The sequence below is a fragment of the Lactuca virosa genome, chromosome 5 (assembly GCF_052849685.1).
Source record: "Lactuca virosa cultivar CGN04683 chromosome 5, Lactuca_virosa_CGN04683_v6, whole genome shotgun sequence".
NCBI classification, from domain to species: Eukaryota; Viridiplantae; Streptophyta; class Magnoliopsida; order Asterales; family Asteraceae; genus Lactuca; species Lactuca virosa.
The window spans coordinates 46416212-46435233 of NC_136430.1; the positions used below are offsets into that span (position 1 = coordinate 46416212).

The 19022-nt window shown below is 32.8% G+C and overlaps 2 protein-coding genes across 2 annotated transcripts; both read right to left on the bottom strand.

The window, feature by feature from the left end:
* Positions 1-11931: 11931 nt before the first annotated feature.
* Positions 11932-12804, bottom strand: LOC145111220 (uncharacterized). The gene has a single exon (XM_079047515.1). The coding sequence runs from the start codon at positions 12802-12804 to the stop codon at positions 11932-11934; it is 873 nt and encodes a 290-aa protein (XP_078903641.1).
* Positions 12805-16214: 3410 nt separating this feature from the next.
* Positions 16215-16959, bottom strand: LOC145111221 (uncharacterized). Its single transcript, XM_079047516.1, has 3 exons — positions 16946-16959; positions 16793-16839; positions 16215-16684 (listed from the first exon to the last, which is right to left on the bottom strand). Exons 1-3 carry the CDS (start codon positions 16957-16959, stop codon positions 16215-16217), a joined length of 531 nt encoding a protein of 176 aa, XP_078903642.1.
* Positions 16960-19022: the final 2063 nt, after the last annotated feature.

The following is a 19022-nucleotide window of genomic DNA, read 5'->3' on the forward strand; positions in this document are numbered from 1 at the left end:
ATACCTTTGGTAAAGGTATAGTAGGAACATCGGAGGGGTTCCGAGTGGACTTGGGAGCCGGAGGCTAAGATACGGGAGCACTATCCGGAGTTGTTCATCGCAGCGGACTTCGAGGACGAAGTCTAGTTCAAGTGGGGGAGAATTGTAACGCCCCGATTCTCAGGTATTGATTTATGTATGAATACTTCTTGGTCTTTGGGTCTACTCGACGAGTTGGTCGCCCTACTCGTCGAGTAGTAGCGGGATGGTCCACGCGTTTTAGTGACCTACTTGCCGAGTCCAAGAAGGGACTCGACGAGCAGGAGCTGGCAGATGAAAACCTAATTTTCGGGGCATTTCACCCTATTTAAAGGATCATTGGCCTCCCCCAGCCTCCCCTTTACTGCTTCTTGTCCCTCTTTAACCCTAAGTCGTGTGTGTGTGTTCTTTTGGAGAGTTTGAGCTTGGAGGAAGGATTTTGGGTGAAGGAAACACTTGGGGAAACAAGCTAGTTGAAGCAAGAGCTCGTGGGATTCAAGATCTGCATCAGTAAGCACTCTCTTGAAGGTACTTGACCGTTCTCCTTGGCTCATTTTCACCTAAACCCTCTTTTTCATGAGTTTTAAGAAAGGTTTCTTGTGCTTCAGGCAAGATCTGAAGTTGTCACTTCAGATCTGGACTCCCCTTGGCTTCTAGATTCATAAGTCATCAGCTTTGCCTAGTATGAGCCTTCCCTCAAGTGTGTAACTTCATTGCAAGCTTAGTTTTGTCATTTTAGGGTCTTAAAAGCCTTGCATGCACGTAAAGTTTGCAACTTTACGTGATAAGCATGCCTAAGGAAGTTGGATCTGTAATTTGGAGCCTTGGCATGGCTTAAAAAGTGTCTGCATGGATGAAGGTCTGCAAGGACTCGGCGAGTTGCATAGTCAACTCGGCGAGTCATATGAAGATGGTCGTGAACTCGTCGAGTTGATGAACAAACTCGGTGAGTCCGTTGAAGATTGCCTTGAACTCGGCGAGTCGTTCGAAGACTCTGCGAGTCGGCTAGGTTTTCTCCCATTTCTTGGACACGTATGAACTCGGCGAGCTAAAGGGGAACTCGACGAGCTAATCAAGGATTTCACGAATTCTCGAGTTCAGGAAGGACTCGACGATTCGATGGTCTGCACTCGACGAGTCGAGTCAACATGGACTGTTGACTATGACTGGGGACTTTGACTTTGACTAAGAGTTGACCAGTTGACTTCTGAGAGTATTCTGGTAATTTGGAGATTTACGAAAAAGGGTTTTATGGTAACGATAGGTGGTGGAGTTCGTGTTGGTGATCCGGGAGTTGAGCTTCTAGTTTCAGACGACAGTTGTGAGGTGAGTTTTCCTCACTATACTCAAGGGTCTAAAGCACCAAGGCCGGCCCTTTGGATTATTATATGGTTATGTTATGCTAGTATAATCTGTTAGATCGGTATCCTAGATGGTAGGATAATATTATATGATATGTGGTATGATATGTTAGATTGGCATCCTGGTAGATAGGATGGTGTTATGTGCTATGTGGTAAGATTCGTTAGATCAAGTATTGTCTATAGACTGTTATGTGATTATCTATTATATGTGCACATGTATTTTTGGCGGTTAAGGCTTATCTGCTTGGTGCGAAGGCCAATAGACCTGGGCATTCCAACCTGTAGGTTGTGGGCCGTGAGTATTCCATCCCGAGGATGATTGGACTCATAGTATGTGGGCATTCCAACCTGTTGGTTGTAGGCCTGGGGTATTCCAACCTGATGGTTGATTGGACCCATAGTGTGTTGGCAATCCAACCTGTTGGTTGTGGGCCTGGGGTATTCCAACCCGATGGTTGATGGGACCCATAGTATGTTGTTATGATTATATGTGTGTTGTTGTGGGTATGGGTATTTTAGGGGAACTCATTAAGCTTTCGGGCTTACAGTTTCAGTTTATTGTTTCAGGTGCATCAGGGGATCGTGACAAGGCAAAGACGTGATCGTACAGCTCCTCATAGTTCATGTTTTGTCTATGTTTCTGGGAAAACTCTGATATTATACATTTTGAAAACAAAGTTGTAATGATTTTTAATGGTTTGAAATGTTTTTAAAAGTTTAAATTGGTTGAAAATTTTTGGGTGTTACATATCTACTACAATTTTTACTCACATATATTGTTCATCATGTTCATACACGATTATCTTCTTGGTAATATCTTCCGCGACGATCCAATCGAAAAAATGGGAACCTACAGTTGTGACCACGTTTTTTTGGACTTGTTGGTGATCATGGAAGAAATTTGAACCATTTCCTAGTCTTGTGTGTAGCATGGATGAAAATTGAAGAGTTCTTGGGAGTTTCTACTAGTTATTAAAGTAGTTAATGAACTAGTTAAATAAAAGCTCTTAATGATGAACCTTTTCACTTTTGTAACTCATGGTTCCTATCAACTATATATATGACCGATTTTCCATGAATAAAACATGACTTGAAGCTTGTTGCACTTTGCTCTCTTATTCACATACGATAGGTCTCTTATTGTGTTTTGTTGTGTGTCAATAGGCCTTGGCATTCAAACTAGTTCTTGCTTCAATAGGTCTTGAGGTAAGAACTAACCATATCTTCTTCTCTACCCTCACAATCTCGTGTTCTACCCCTCTCTCTCTCTCTCTCTCTCTCTCTCTCTCTCTCTCTCTCTCTCTCCCTTCCATCCGAAAATAGTCCCCATACACGCATCAGGTTCGAAAAATTAGCAAACTGATTTCTTTGTTTAACTTCTCAAAATATGATTTCAGTTCGGTTAACCATCCATGAACACCCATTTCATTAGGTTGGTTGTATATTTTTTTAAAAATTTTAATATCATATATTAATTGGGAAAAACTTAAACGCCTCTCCATAACAACACATCACTTCTATAATGTTGACAAGATTATTTGAATACAATATTTTTAAAATAATTCATATTGTTGTCTTCAACATTTTGATTATATCCTCGATTAAAAGTAAAAGTATAGAAAAAACAAAAAATAAATAAATAAATAAATAAAAAATAAAGGTTTAAATGTATTCAACTCCAAGTGGCAATCATGAAATCCATTTTTCGTTTAATATCATTTTTCCTTTATAAACAATGATCGCGGAAATCATGAAATCCATTTTGAAAAATTCTATTATTTTATAGTATTATACTTTAGATATAAATGTACGAAATTAAACTTTTTTTCAGGAAAAATATGGAACAAAATTATACTAGCTTTTTGGAAAACTTCATTCGTAAGATAAAGTCCTCATTTTGATGACAGTCTAAAAAACGACCAAATGTCACATCCATATCTTTAAACACGGTACTATTATCTTTTCATGTATTGTGACAGCAAATAATCACATATTTGACTTATAAATATCGTAGCGGATAGATTATTGATAAATTGTCCACTATCAAAACATGAGTTCACTAAAAATTTACCAACTTTTGTTTAACACTTAAAAACCCTCAAAATTTCATACAACCACCAAAGAATCGGTTCTTTAATACGTCACATTTCATTAGATGCCATTTGTGCCGTACAAGTCGAGAAGCATCATTCAAAACAAAAACATATCTTATTTATGTCATTTTCGAAAATACAGAAAGAATATATCACTTTCAAAGTCCAAATCTCTCTTGTGACAAATTTTTTAAATCATTAGCACATAGATTTCATCTCCAAATAAATAATGCCGGATTACATGCAAAATTACACCCACTAAACGATGCCGTTTCTCCTTTTGCCGGCCATCAACCCCCTTTAAAAACTTCACGAAAATCTTAGTGTTCTCAGCCAAAGTCCCGGCATTTCTTCGAGCCCTAATCACGTTACATGTTCATTATTTCACACACATCTATCAATGGATCAAAGAAGATTCAATAAGAATGCAGGAAACGAGAACCTACAAAAGAAACTTGCTGAGAACAGACGAAAAGGAAGTCGGGGCCAAGAACAAGTCCCTGACATTGCAGATTTCATGAACGATATGTTTTTTGGAGCGGTAAATAATGAGAAAAAAATATATAATCTCAGTGGTGGTGGCAGGGATGCGGTGGATGAAGAAGACGATTTTGATTCGAGCACTCGCAGTACAAGTAGCAGGTTGACTCAGGAGTGGCTAGAGGAAGCGAAGAAGCTGATGGCTTCCTCGCCTGGGCGTGGGTCCACTAGAGCCGAAGGGCATTCACCTTCTCGGCTCGTTGGGTCGCCTAGATTCGGTGTGTCAGGGCCTAGACTGTCGACTTCTTCATTAACAGAGAGAGATCCCCTTTCTAGGTCTGCGAGAAGGTATAATTTTTTTTTATTATAACACTCTAGTTTAATTTTTTCTATATATATTTATATAACAATTTTATCTAAATACAAAAACAAATATTATGTGTTATAAATTGAATTAAAGAAAATAAAAGTAACATGTTATAAATGACTAGACTTTTAAAAGCAAAATAATTAGTGAAAAATCTATATATAATACAAAAGTACATAAAAGGGATTTTGATGTTGAATGTTTGATGTAAATTTAAAATACAGACACAGGTCAGTGGATGGATTCACGGAAGAAATCTTGACGAAATCTTCGAAGCACAGTCACAGTCGTAACAACTCCCAGACCGCCGTGGAATCGTTTCCGAGCTCTCCTCAGCCACCCGCCGACGGTTCCCCTGCCGCCGCTGTCCAGAAATGGTTCTCCAACATCCTTAAACCACCCATTGCCGGAGATCCAACTTCCACTGCATCACCACCTGCCACCACAACACCTCTCGACATTATCCCACCTCGAGTATCGACCCACCGGCGCTCCCGTTTCGAAAACCAATCTTCTCCACCACTACCACCAACATCACCCTCCCCCACACATCACACCACCACGGCCGACCCAGCAGCTGCCCTTGTCCCACCTCGACTATCCACCCACCGAAGATCCAGATTCCAGAACGACCCCAATGCAGCTCAACCCCAGATAATACCAACTAGAAGAACCATTAAGACCACCGCCACCGCAACTCCGGCGGACACAAGATTGTTATCTCCACCTAAGCACCTTCTTGAATCATCTCAACGGAGATCAATATCATCCTCTACATGCTCTCTTACAGAGAAACATATCCTTTCGCCGCCGCGGAATCTAGTGGAATCAGCTCAACGGAGATCGATTTCATCATCTACATGCTACACAGACAAAATCTCGATGAAATCTAGTCCTATACATGGCGAACCAAAGGATTCAGAATTAGGTCAATTGAATCTTAATGCGTTCTTGAAGGAGCAAAGAATCAAAATCTTAAAGCTACTGAATGGGGAAATCAAAGGGAAAGCGAAGATTGTGCTCTCTGGACATTCAAACAGTAATTTTCTATTCATTTAGGCTTGGTAAAACAAAGATAATTAAAGACAAGTTTTAACATATAGTTTTGAACAAACAATAATGCAGGTACAAGTTCAATGGTGGCAGCGATTTGCCATGCATGGTTGTTGGATACTCGGATGAGAAGTAAAAGACATGCGGTGGTTGCAGGGGGTGGCAGCACCATGGAAATGGTGGTGCCGGTGTTAAATGTAAGAAGGGAAAAGATGTGGAAGCAGCGGCAAGCCGCCTGGCTCTTCCACCATGCTGGTGTTGATGCCGCCTCCATCCTCTTCGCCAACGAGGTTTCTTCTCTTTGATTTTCGCATGCATATAGTAATGTCACCTTTCATATATATACAGTTACTTAATTCCTTGCCACGTGTCGATACCAGATAGAATTGGAGGTGCTAATGATGAACAAGCAGTTAAGCATCCTCGTCGTTGGGCAAGACATCCTCAAGAGTAATGGCGAGGTTGGATCAAAGTGCACCACCCTTACGGATAATTATTGTGAAGATGCTTATGATCTACTTCAAAACCCCGTTTTGAAGAAACTTATGGTAAATATTTAATAACACGAACTGATTATTCGTTTCATAGCTAGGCATTGTGATATTGTGGTTTTAAATTTTAATAATAAAATACTAATTTATTACATTCATAAATCAGCTTGCGGGTATTTTATTAGACACACAAAACCTGAACACGACAACTACTAAAGATACTGAGGCTGCACGGTTGCTTTCGGTAGGCTCTGCACCCAACTATGGAAATAGTTTGTATGATCAACGTAAGTTTCACCCTCTTTTTCCCTTTGCCCTAAATTAAAATAATTGCTCATGTTCCTAAATTAGCCATGTTTTCAATGCAAAATGACTGTTTTATCCTTAATAGTGATTGTTTTCGTCCATGGATAACTAAAGAGTGACTTTGAAATTTATCCCACGACTCAAAATAATGTCTAGATTTTGGTTGCAGTGACACAAGAACAAAGAGATGGTGCTTTCTTTGAAGCTTTAAGGCAGAACTATGGGAAACCCCCTAATGAGAGTATGTTTTTCATGCTTTCCTCATTGTTTTGGTATTAATAACATTAATTTATTAAAAGGGATATGGCCCACTTGGAATTGGTTCGGGCCGGGCTATTTTTGTAGAGCCTTTGACAAGACTGGTCTTTTTTAGGCCCAATCAATTTGCTCTTGGCCACAAGCCGTTTGTGTATTTTTTTTTTTGGAAGATCGTGTTTATACTTTATATTACAGGCAATCATGAGAGGATATCAACAACCGAAGACAAAATTACCGAGAGAATACATGAATCCCCGAAAACATTTGAAAAAGGCTCAAGAAAGGATCCAAATCAAGCAAAAACTGACACCCGTACACCATCAGGTATTGATTTTCATCGTTTATATGAATATAGAATGAAATAAAAAATTATCTATAATTCATGTTCTATCACTCATTTTATCTTCTAACAATATAAGTTGTTGACTAAAACCATTTTTCTCATGTCAGCTAAACCGAAACCGCCAACAAAACAGACACCGTCACCAGCAAAATCAGGTGATGCCCCTCGCGACAAAGGAAAGAACCCGTTTTTCTTAGCAAAATGGTTTGGTTTCGGAAAGTGACAACATGTGATTTCATTTATTCTTTTCCTCTCGACGTATGTATTCACTATTAGATCGAGAAATGTTTATGTTCTTGTACTCTTTATTTAATTATTATTTTGTATCAAAAAGTAAATAAATTATGAATCAATATTCTACATAGTGCCATATGTAAGAAACACAATCTTATTAATTTGATAAGTTGTATATAGTTGTTTTTCTTAGTTAATGCTGAACAAATATTTAACAAGAGGAAGTTAAGGAAATAAGGAAATGAGGCTTTTCTAATCATATATGTTGTTATTCTCTCAACATTTAATCAGATAAAAACTGGACTAACAAATTTAGCTCAGTAATCGAGATCAGATCCAAATAGAGGACACTTAAAATGAGGAATTATTGAGCAAGCTGTGTGATCCAGTGTATGTTCTCCAAAATCGCAATTAGGGTCCCCAATCCTCCTATGGATGTGCATCACTCACCCCTACTCTACCCCACACCAATCTTCATACATCACCCCCGTATTAGTTAGTTGTTGCCAAATGTGCAATAATCAAATTTTGACACAAAACCAAAGCACGTTAGATGCTTTGTAGCAATGACAAAAATAAGGTATTTTAAGATATAATTATTTTATTGTAGTATAACCTTTTATAAAAAAATAATAGTTTCAGAAATTTTGGTATGGGAATGAAAAAATAGTTATGTTGTTTGTCAAAATTAAATAGAATAAAACATTACTCATGTAACCAGATTTCTTTTTCATTTTGTAGAGGAGACTGTGAGAGTGCTAGTTTCTTGTTTGAATATAAATGGACAAGATTCACTCACTAACAATCCTAATCCACTTAGTCGATTAGCTGCTGGTCGTTCACTTAGCTTAGTGTTAGGGTTTTGAGGCTAGCCCCTTGTTCCCTTAGTGATAATTATAGATTTTTTTTTTATAATTTTCAATAAAACTAATATTTTTTAAAATTAAGTTTTTATAAATTATCTTTTACCGACTTCCAAAATAATTAAATATATGTTTATTTTTTTATACATTAAGACATCATGGTATCTAATTTTTTATATTTTATAAGCAATATTTTAAAAAAGACAGATAATTTTTTTACTATGCAAACTACATACAATATATATTTCAAACCACATGAAATATACTTATATTTAATCTATTTAGCGACATTTTTTATTTTATTTACTCATATTTATAGAAATAATAGATATTTATCAAATTATTATTTTTTTAGTTTTCTAATTTCATATAAAAACAGCATATGACCCTTTTATATCTTCGAACCAACCAAATTAATATGACAGTGGTGTCTAATAAGTAATTTAATCTTAGATTCCATTATATTGTTTATTTCATTTCTTTTTGCTTACATTTATCATACCAAACACACTCATATATATATATATATATATATATATATATATATATATATATATATATATATATATATATATATATATATATATATATATATATATATATATATATATATATATATACTAGTCGTTACCCGCACAAAGCAGCGGCGACGAATAGTTTTTTTAGGCGAAGCAAGACACTATAATATGTTTTTTTATTTCAAAACTATCAAAAAAGGCTTTATTTTACAGTCCAAACCATTAGGATGATAAGTAGTGTTTAAAAGTCCAAAAAAAGTCAAACATATTGTTGGTTGAACTCACAATAGTTGAAAAACATAGTTCTTAACAGTCGAAAATAGTGAAAAAAATTATGTTTTAGTAGTGAAAATATTAGCAAATAAAAGGAAAAAAAAGTAGTGTATTACGTTTAAATCATCAAAAGAATGACCCATGTTGTGGATTTATTCCATGATGATGTATATAAATATGCTAAATAGGTTATTGTATGACAACTTGAGTTCACCAAGTGAACTTTATTAAACTGTTACAAAGTTTTATCGTCATTAATACATAAATGCATTGTTTAGGTTTACCAAACACAAAGGTTTTGTTCTAAACGACCTGAAAACCCGACTCAAACGTAGAAAGTCAAAACCTTATATTACTTGATCTTATTTTTTTAATTGTCATATATAAAGACTCAGGTAAATGAAAACCAAGGATCATGCCATTTTATAAGGGCTTATTGCATAAACTCAAAACATCCTTAAACATTGTTTTACCTCTTATATAGACTCTAGTTCAATGACTTTTCTGAATTAAAATTAAGAACCAATTTGTTCTCTTTCCATCACCTTCAATTTCCATTACCGGTGATAGACTCCAATCAATAATCCTTTACTCTGCATCCCTATAAAATATACCAAACCCAAAATTAGATAATTTTAAAAGATAAATACAAACTCAAATTAGTTGATCTCATTTGAGAACACTCAAAACTAAAAAAAAATCCAAAAAAAAAATCCAATCCTTTTAAATAATCAAATAACACTCAAATCATGTGAAAGGGCGTGAAATTTACCAAAAAATATGTAAACCTTTTGGATAAGGTTTCATCAGCCAATAAAAATCGATCATACATCTTGCTTCTTGTTATATCTATAAACGCAAACTCCTTCCCATTTGCTTTCAATTTCACCAAAAATTAGTTAACCTAACAACATAAAGATTACAAAACATACAAAACATGGATTTATTTCATAAACATTTAAAGATATTGAGACATTTAAAGGAAAAACTCATAAAATTAGTATACGTAAGTTAAAAATATAGTTTCACATTTGATTATTACCATTCAATTTGCAATTTCCTTTCCAATTTCCTTAACCCTCCATTCATTAGCATCTCGATCAGTTGGCTCATGTTCCCTATATGATTTGATAAAACTATGTAAGAGTAAAAAAGGCAAACATTAGACATTTAACAAAGACATAAACAATAGATATGTTACCTTGTCATGGTAATGACAGTGAGTGGTGTGAGGTTATGGTGGCAGTGTTAAGTTGTCATGTCATCTAGTGGATGGTCTTCTTTGTTTTACACCAGATCCAGCTTCCAAAAATCAAAATGAATGTATACTTAGGTGTCAAGGTATATTAGAAACAACAAAAAATAATGGTGGTTGTTGGTGGCTGTTGATTTCTAAATCAAGTGAGAGACAAAGAGAATGAATGCATGATTAAACCATATCAGCATCAAACATTCCTTAGATGCAATATGTTTTTTCTGAATCCAACAAATCAAAACCCACCTACATTTTATTAAGCCAAACAAATCAGAGCATTTAAAAGAGACAATCAAACAACATAAAACCTAAATGTAACTTCCCATGCTTCTCGCCTATTAAGAAAAAGTAAAGTTATCATATCAAAAAAGTTGTTATAAACCATAATGCCAACCTATAGCATATTATACCTTGCAATAAAGGATTGGTGTTCACTTTTGAGTAAGCTTTTATGAGTCTCTAGCTCTTGCATTCTCATATCCAACTCCAAACTCTGTATGTTGAATCCGCTTCATACATCTTTTCTTCATCCTCTCTAGATTTATCCCCAATTCCAGCTACCACCTAATGTTAATTAACAAGTGTAAAGAAGATGATAAGTATGTTGTCTTAAAGCAGATACCAGTGCAAGAAAACGAAGCGAGAAACTCTTGATTACTCTTGTTGGTAGCAGGGGCCCGTTTGAAGAAGATACAACTAATGGCAAAAAAACCAAACCTACCCCATAATTCCACTCGAGTGATTACACATTACACATTGAATCTTGGATTTCTTGAAACCTGCAACCAAACCAACGCAATTAGGGTTTTAGAAAGAAGATGAGAGAAATCGTTTCCAAAATTTGAATGTCTGATACAAAGAGAGATTTAAAGGAAGAAGAGGATTCAAAATTGGAATGGCGGATGCTAGAGAAATTTAATAGAAGAAGAGGATTCAAGCCTTTAAAACTGAATTGATATGAGGAACTGAACCGAGATTCAGGGGGTGCATGTGGATTTTTGGGGAGTTTTCGTGGTAGCGATGATCAACAAAGGTGGAGGGTCTGGTGGTCTTCTTCCAAATATGTAGCTTGAAGCTCGAAGATGTTGAGGTGGAGCAGCGAACGACGATGTAGTAAGAGGAACTGGGGTTGTTTTAACATGATGTGCTGAGGTTTCTTGAGAGTGGAGACCAATGACAGATAATATGTGCTGAGGGGGTGAGGGGGAATGTGTCTTCCAGTTTATAGAAACAGAGAATGCCCAGATATGGGGGAAATGACCAGATAAGGGAATGAACCGGTCAAAATAATAACCATGAGGTGAGTTAATAAGCAATAAAGAAGGACAGTAATAGGAAAGATAACAGCTGGAAAGATACGATCCGACTATTTGCGTATAAAATTTATTGTGTATTAAATACTTGTACCTATTGCATTATCAATTGGATTATTTATATTATAATATTAGTATATTAATAGTTTGTTGTACTTTAGGCTTAAAAACTTGAACGTCTTAAATTTATTTTTAGAAATAGTAAGGTTTGTATAATAATATAGTAATATATATATATATATATATATATATATATATATATATATATATATATTCATGGTTTTTTATTCCTTACAAATTAGAATATAATATTGATACAATTTTTATATGCATATAAAACTCCAATATATTATATATTTTTTTATTGTGTTAGGTGTTAGATAAATGATTGAAATTTGAATCGTATTACATATAAATAAGAGATAAAAGTCTTTTTTTTTTTTTTAATGAAAGCATACGCGATGGTTGATGGTAACAAGGTCTAAGAAGTCCTAAAACATGCCTTCTTATTGGTTTGGATACAGAGATATATTTCCAGCTGTTTAACAAACAAATTCTCTAAGAAAGCATGTAAAACATTTTATCCATTTTTTGACTTGGGATATAGATACAAAAGCACATATAAATGACGAAAAACTTTACTTAAAAGTACGTAAAATCACTTCGAAAAACTGAATTGACCAAGTGAAATTGATCTAGATCTCATTCAACCTTCCAAGCAAAAAGAAATAGGCAAAACTCATATAATCCACTTGAATCAAACCCTTCTGATGAATCACAACTCCATGACAATGGTGTCGCCGAAAAAGCTGCCGGAGCGGTTGAATTAATTATAAAAACTGCATGTCTTAAACCATGATTGAAAAGCCAGTCATGAACATCCCAGTAAACTTCAAGCTTTACGTTCTTTAGATTAACGCATTCATTACCTCTAAATTTCCACTGAAGATGCTTAACATGAATCATCAAATGCCCATCAATTCTAATCTCCATTTCCGTATCAACCCCATGATCTGTATTCGTGTTCTTTGATTCGATCGATATCTCATGGAATCCACCCTTTTCATGAAACTTAACTCGTGTTATGAACTTCTTCTTCCCAAAAACATGTTCTTTTCTTGACACCAAAATCGGATCAATCAACGCCGGCCTGCAACCTGTTTTCCGGTAAGCATCTTTCTTCAAATCACCAAGTAGAAGAACAACTTCGTCATCACAAACAACTGCTACGTAGTACTCCGAGGTTGGCTCAGTTTCGCCATGGAATTTTGCAGATTTCAGGTCCCAGAAAACGTCGATTGACTTACCATTCAAAACAAAGCTTTTGGATCCTTGTTTTCGCCAGAAATACCATGGTTTCAACTCGAATTTGCAAGTGGTTTCGGGTTGTGGTCCATCTATGGATACTGATAGGCCGTGAAGCAACATGTTCTTGCACCAAGTGATGGTGATCAACCAACACTGATCAGCCACTTTTGTCTTGTAAACGGACATGAAAATGCTTTGGCCGGACCTTGTGACGGCGGTGGAGTCATCTTGCTTGTCCACTGCTGGTTTTCCGACGGGGTCTTGCATGATTTTGAAGGTTTTTGCGGTGGTCTTCGATGGCGGTTGGCAAATGCGAAAGGAAAGGGTTTTGAGGGAGAACAGAGAGTTATGGGAGGATGGAATGCCAGAGGGGTATTTTGGCAGGAATAATGGAATTCAAGAAATTAAAAATTGCTTCCAAACTGGCAGTGGCTGAGTGGCAGGTAGATGGCAGATGATTGAATCCTTTCCGTCTGGTTCCAAGTTTTAGACGATTAAAGGTCACATTGTTTAACGTATAATTTAAGTTTTTCAAAGTTCATTTAACCTTATATAAGAAAAAATAGTTTTTAGTTTTTAAATTAGTTTATCAAAAACTTATTTCAAACAAGCTTATTAATAAGGTAGTTTATAAACTACTTGATAATTTATTTTCATAGTTTTAATAAACATTAAATTACAATAAATTAACTTCGTTTTGCAAAACAAAACCTTAACAATAATATGTTTTTATAAATTTTATTTTTATTTTTATTTCATGTTGTCATTAAATTTTCTTTTTAGTTATTTAATATAATTGAATTTTTTTATTTTTTTTATTTTTTATTTTTTTTATTTTTTATTTTTGCTATGTAAAGTTTCTTGCATGTTTTTTTTTTTACAATTTATTTTTTTACTTTGTTTTTACAAGTTTTTTGTTATTTTTCTTTTTCATAATGTTTTACGTGTTTTTACAACATTTCGTTTACATTTTTATGTATTTTTCCAATAATTCATTTGTATCACTTCATTTTTACAACTTTATCGAAATCTAATTTTATAACTTCATATACTACTTTGTTTATATATGCTTTTTCACAATCCATTTTTACAACTATATGTTTTTATATATATATATATATATATTTTTCTCAAGATATTATTATAACTTTATTTTTTTATTTTGTTTTTACATGTAATTTTACAAATTCATTTTTTATTTTGTGTATACATGTATTTTCATGTTCCATTTTTACTTGTTCTTTTTCACAATCTATTAAACAACTTAATTTTTTACTTTGTTTTTACATGTTATTACAATCATTTTATATAATTTTATTTTTCATTGTTTTACATGTTTTTCATAATTTTATTTTTTACATGTTTTCTTACAGTTCACTTTTACAACTTTATTTTTACAAATGAAACTAACAAAATTATATTATCGACTGAAAAAAATCTAAAAAAAATAATTTTTTTTTGTAAAAGTGGATTATATAAAACTGAAATAAAATAAAATAAAATCTAAAAAAAATTAAAATAATATTTAAAAAAAATTGTAAAGAGAAAGCTATAAATAGGAATTGTAAAAAAAAATGTGAAAGTTTGACATCCTAAATAGTAAAATCCAATTGTAAATAAAAGAGAGGTTTTAATATTATATAGAAAAATATCTACGACATCAAGGTATCTTACATATTAAGGCATGTTTAGCAAAAATAGTTGGAAGCTAGAAGCTGTTAGCGGATACCTGATAGTTGAAAGTTGTAGCTTTTATTTATTATATGAGTGTTTACCAAAAGTAGTCAGACGCTTTTAAAATATATGAAATTACAAAAAGAATAATTGTTTTTAAAAAAATAAATATATAAATATATTTTTTTAGGGCAATTCTGGAAATTGATTTCAAAACCTCATTAGCGTTTTGTAAAACGCTACATGAAGTAGCTTTTAGATTTCGAGAGTTTTGTTTAAACTAAAAGCTAAACATATACTGTCAAACGAAGTTTTTTGTTTAAACTTAAGCGTTTTGTAAAAAGAACAAAGGTTTTAATATTATATAGTAAAATATCTAGACATCAAGTTAATTTACTCTAAAATAGTTTTCATTAATATTAAGGCGTGTTTGGCAAAAGTAGTTGGAAGCTAGAAGCTAATAACGGGTAACGGATAGCTGATAGCGGATAGCTGGTAGTTGGAATCTATAGCTTTTATTTGTTATATGAGTATTTGACAAAAATAATCGGAATCTTTTGAAATATATAAAATTACATAAAAGGACAATTATATATATATATATATATATATATATATATATATATATATATATATATATATATATATATATATATATATATATATATATATATATATATATATATAAAGACAGTTCTGAAAATAGATTTCAAAAGTTTAGTAGGATTTTGTTAAACGTTACATGAAGTAGCTTTTAAATTTAGAGACTTTTGTTCCAACTAAAAGCTAAACGTGTACTGTCAACCGAATCTTTTTGTTTAAACTGAAACGTTTTTTCAAAAGCTAAAAACTAGAAATACCTAAACGTTTCCAAACACTTTGTGCGAAACACGCTCTAAATGATCATTGTAATCCAAAATGTATTAATTCACCACTTCATCCCAGTTTCCCGCCTTTATCTTAGTGCAGTCCAAATGACACCATGAAATTTGAGATCTATTTCTTTAAACAATTATTAATATAAAAATAAATCTAATAAATCCTTTGATCTAAATTTAAAATTCCAAAACATATTCTTGTAACATAAATGAAGGTGGGATGTCGGCACTTGGGTTCGACAATCGCACAGCAGAATCATTGGATCCATCAAATGGATCTTCTCAGTATGTAAAAACAATCTAAACTTATTGGCCTTTAAAAAATTATATGGAAAATTTCAGAAAAAACTCAATATATATCTATCAAATGTTTAAAAAGTAATTTTTTTTGAACGGCACCAAAACTATATTAAAAACCCAAAAACAAAATCTAGCAAGAAGCTAGAATACAAACAACATTTTGAGATCAGTAAAATCTTGATAACCACAAATATTAAGTAGTCGATTCTTAAAGGTTTGCCGGTTATAATCTTATAAATTAAAAATTTTCAGAAAATATAAGGATTTTAAAACACTTAAATAACATAATACCATTTTAATGGTTGGATGAAAAGTTGTGAAATAATAATAAACTAGATTATGACCCGCGTAAAACGCGAAGAACATATAAAAATATACATATAAAGTTATAAAAAAGTTGGCACTATAAAAAAAATAAAGTAACAGAAACAGATTTAGTATTATTGGTAACATTGAAATGCCTGGAAAAAAAAACAATGAAACACTTGAATATCTATAATCATTGAAGGATCTCTTTGTAGGCATAACTTTTTGTTTTATTAGTTGGAAGACCTTCTTCGTCATATATAAGTACTTTCAATCATTTTCCACTTGTGACACGAGAAACAAAAAACATATAACTAACAATGAGTGAAGACGAGCCTACGCAAGTATAATCCAACATTTGATAATTATTGTCATTGACTTTTGCTAATGGACATAACAAAGTAAACAACTATAGGGAATTGCCCCCGCTAAAAACGGAAATGAGATTCTTTTATTAGATGAAGTTAACTTCATGCAAGGTATATAAGTAGTCTCGTTGAAGAATCTAGCATATATGATTCAGGCTTCAATGACGTGTCTTCCAATCCTAACAATATGTAACCTAGTACCATTGCATAGTCCTTTGGTTTGTTTGATATTACGAAGTAACATGACTGGAACACCTATTTTTAGTGTAAGTTTATGGTTGGAAATTCTAGACGCCTTAAAACCATTCAACACAACTGAATAGTAGATTGATTCCTCAAAAAAATCTGGTAACTCTATCTCACATAAAGAGTTTGAACTCATATATGTATTCCCTTCATCTTTCATCAATCCTAAAATGTAGTCATTGGTAGCATCGAATTCTTCATTTGTAGGTACCAAAATAGCTTTATCTTGAAAATATGATGGATCATCAAGATGGTTTTCAAATGATGGATAAATGGTGGATACAATTGAATGAATATGGTCACCTGTAGAGCGAACAACAACGTCTTCTGGAAATTCAACTTCAACTTCACCATCATTAGGCCCACCAGTATTACCTTCACTAATTTTAAGAATCCACTCATCAAATGCTTTTGTCTCATCCAAATCATTAGTTAGACAACGAAACTAAAGTCTCATGTTTACAGTTAAACGTAAAACTTTACATTCACGCCATAATTCAACAGGGGAAGCTAAACAATTTACGATATACCTAAATAATCAAATACATATCAACTCGATAACATTAATTGAAAATGTTCAAGATTTAACGTTGGAAGTTTGATGTGCAATTTAGGAATTGATTTTAGATTTATTACAGTTCAAAGTTCATTGTCTGTTTTGGATGATTACTCAAATTACATTGTTAATCTCAGTGGGGGTCACTAATATGGTTGATGGTCTGATCTTGGTCGATGTGATGTGTTCTTCTCAATCATGAAATCAATGTGGATAGTTCGCAGACCATGTGCTGAGTAACGCCTAAGTGAAGCATTTTAACACATTTAGAACAACATAAATCCATTAACTTGCATGGGATAGTTGGGTAGGGCCAATCAACTATTACAGGAAGACCTTATTACAGTAACTTAAGAACATTAGGTTATGAATATGCAACATTGTTTTGTATATTGATCACATTCTTTCTGGTAAAAAAATCCTTCAAATGTTTCCTGGTAATGATCATTAGAAAGTACAAAACATGTCAAATAACATTTTAGCTTTATTACATCTCGAAGTTATTTCATATGCTATTTTGAGAGCATCTAAATGGCGTGTAAGCTACTAAAATGAATAAAGATTTTGAATAAATTGGGTTAGTCAAAACTGGGTTTTTCTTTTTCTTGTTCGGGTTGTCATATCAGGATTTTATCCTTTTCCAAAAAGATTTCTCCACATATGTTCATCAAGGTAGGCATTCAAGGAATCTACCTGCAGTTAAAGAATTCAAAAAAAAGTTATTTTTTAAAAGTACGATGCTATTAATGAATTTTTTTTTGCAAAGTTCAACGCTATTAATGAAATTCGCTTCCAGAAATTGTCCTACAAATGAGCTTCAATGTTAGAAAACATGAAACGTTTCAATATCATCTAAAAATATTCCAAAATAATATTTTTTTAAAGTACAATGCCGTTAATAATTTTTTTTTTTTTGAAAATTTCAATACTAAAAACAAAATTTCCCTAGAAAATTGTCATATTAATGACCTACTAATTAACATTTAAATTTATATATTACATAAATGGTTCACTTGTGAACAAAAATACATAAATGGTTCATATTTGAAATGTTTTTTTACATAAACGGTCTATATGCGAAAGAAAATGAAAATGTATTTTCCATTAACAAAATGTTTTAAAAAAAATCCTATTAATGAGCTGTAATGTACATAAAAATAAAACTTTTCTAGATTAGCCAAAAAGAATACGAAAAAGTCCTTTTTTGAAACTACGATGCTATTAATGAACTTTTTTGCAAAGTTTAATGTTATTAATGAATATTTTGTTTTCCAGAAGACAATCATTTAAATGATCTTCAATATACAAAAAATGTAACTTTCCATATCAACTAAAAATAATTCAAAAAAAAATCATTTTTTAAGAGTACGATGCTATATATGAACTTTTTGTTTTCAAAGTTCAATACTAAAAGCATTTTTTTCCAGAAAAGGTCCTAATATAAGGTTAAAAGAGCATATTGTAAAATACTGATTGATCTACATGAGCAAGAATTAAACAAAAAAGCATATAAATCATGCCTCGTTCTGTAATTAATTCCAACGCCCCACAATGTGGAATCCTCTCAGTGGCAACATTCCAGAATTTAAACCACATTGGATAATCAATATGAAGAGAAGCTGCAATAAAAAATAATAATTGTCACTATCTTATACAAATATTATAGATTATTGGGGTGTTAGATAGCGTAATAACTTGCCAACAAAAAAAATACCAACACCTTGTAGACATCACATGTACAACATTTAATAAATATACAAAAAAAACATTATATAAAATAAACTATGGTTATGATATCTCTTCTGCGGTACATATGATTATTGAAATTAATGTCAATAAAAATCTTCAATATTTAAGTGGCTCTAAATACAACTACCCTCCAGTTTTAGGGCCCTTGACTTCACCCCACTCCCAAGCAGAAACGGTCCCTCAAATACTTTAAGAAAACTTGAAAGATTAAAATATACACACAAAAAGATGAAAATGGTAAAATGAACTTTCAAATATAACAACAATATTTTATAGACAATACTACAAACAAGCTAGAAACATGCAAATAGAGACGAAAGAACATCGTAATTAGATTAACACCATACACTCATTTAGTCTTATCTTTCTTCTTCCCTTATAGGAGTTTATAAAACATTTTCTATTGTA

What these genes read in the sequence shown, in the direction of transcription:
- LOC145111220 (XM_079047515.1), bottom strand. Translation starts at nt 12,804, where the DNA reads ATGCAAGACCCCGTCGGAAAACCAGCAGTGGACAAGCAAGATGACTCC.
- LOC145111221 (XM_079047516.1), bottom strand. An exon ending in TGTTGAATTATGGCGTGAAT is followed by an intron (nt 16,685 to 16,792) that starts GTAAAGTTTTAC and finishes AAATTAGTGAAG; the next exon opens with GTAATACTGGTGGGCCTAAT.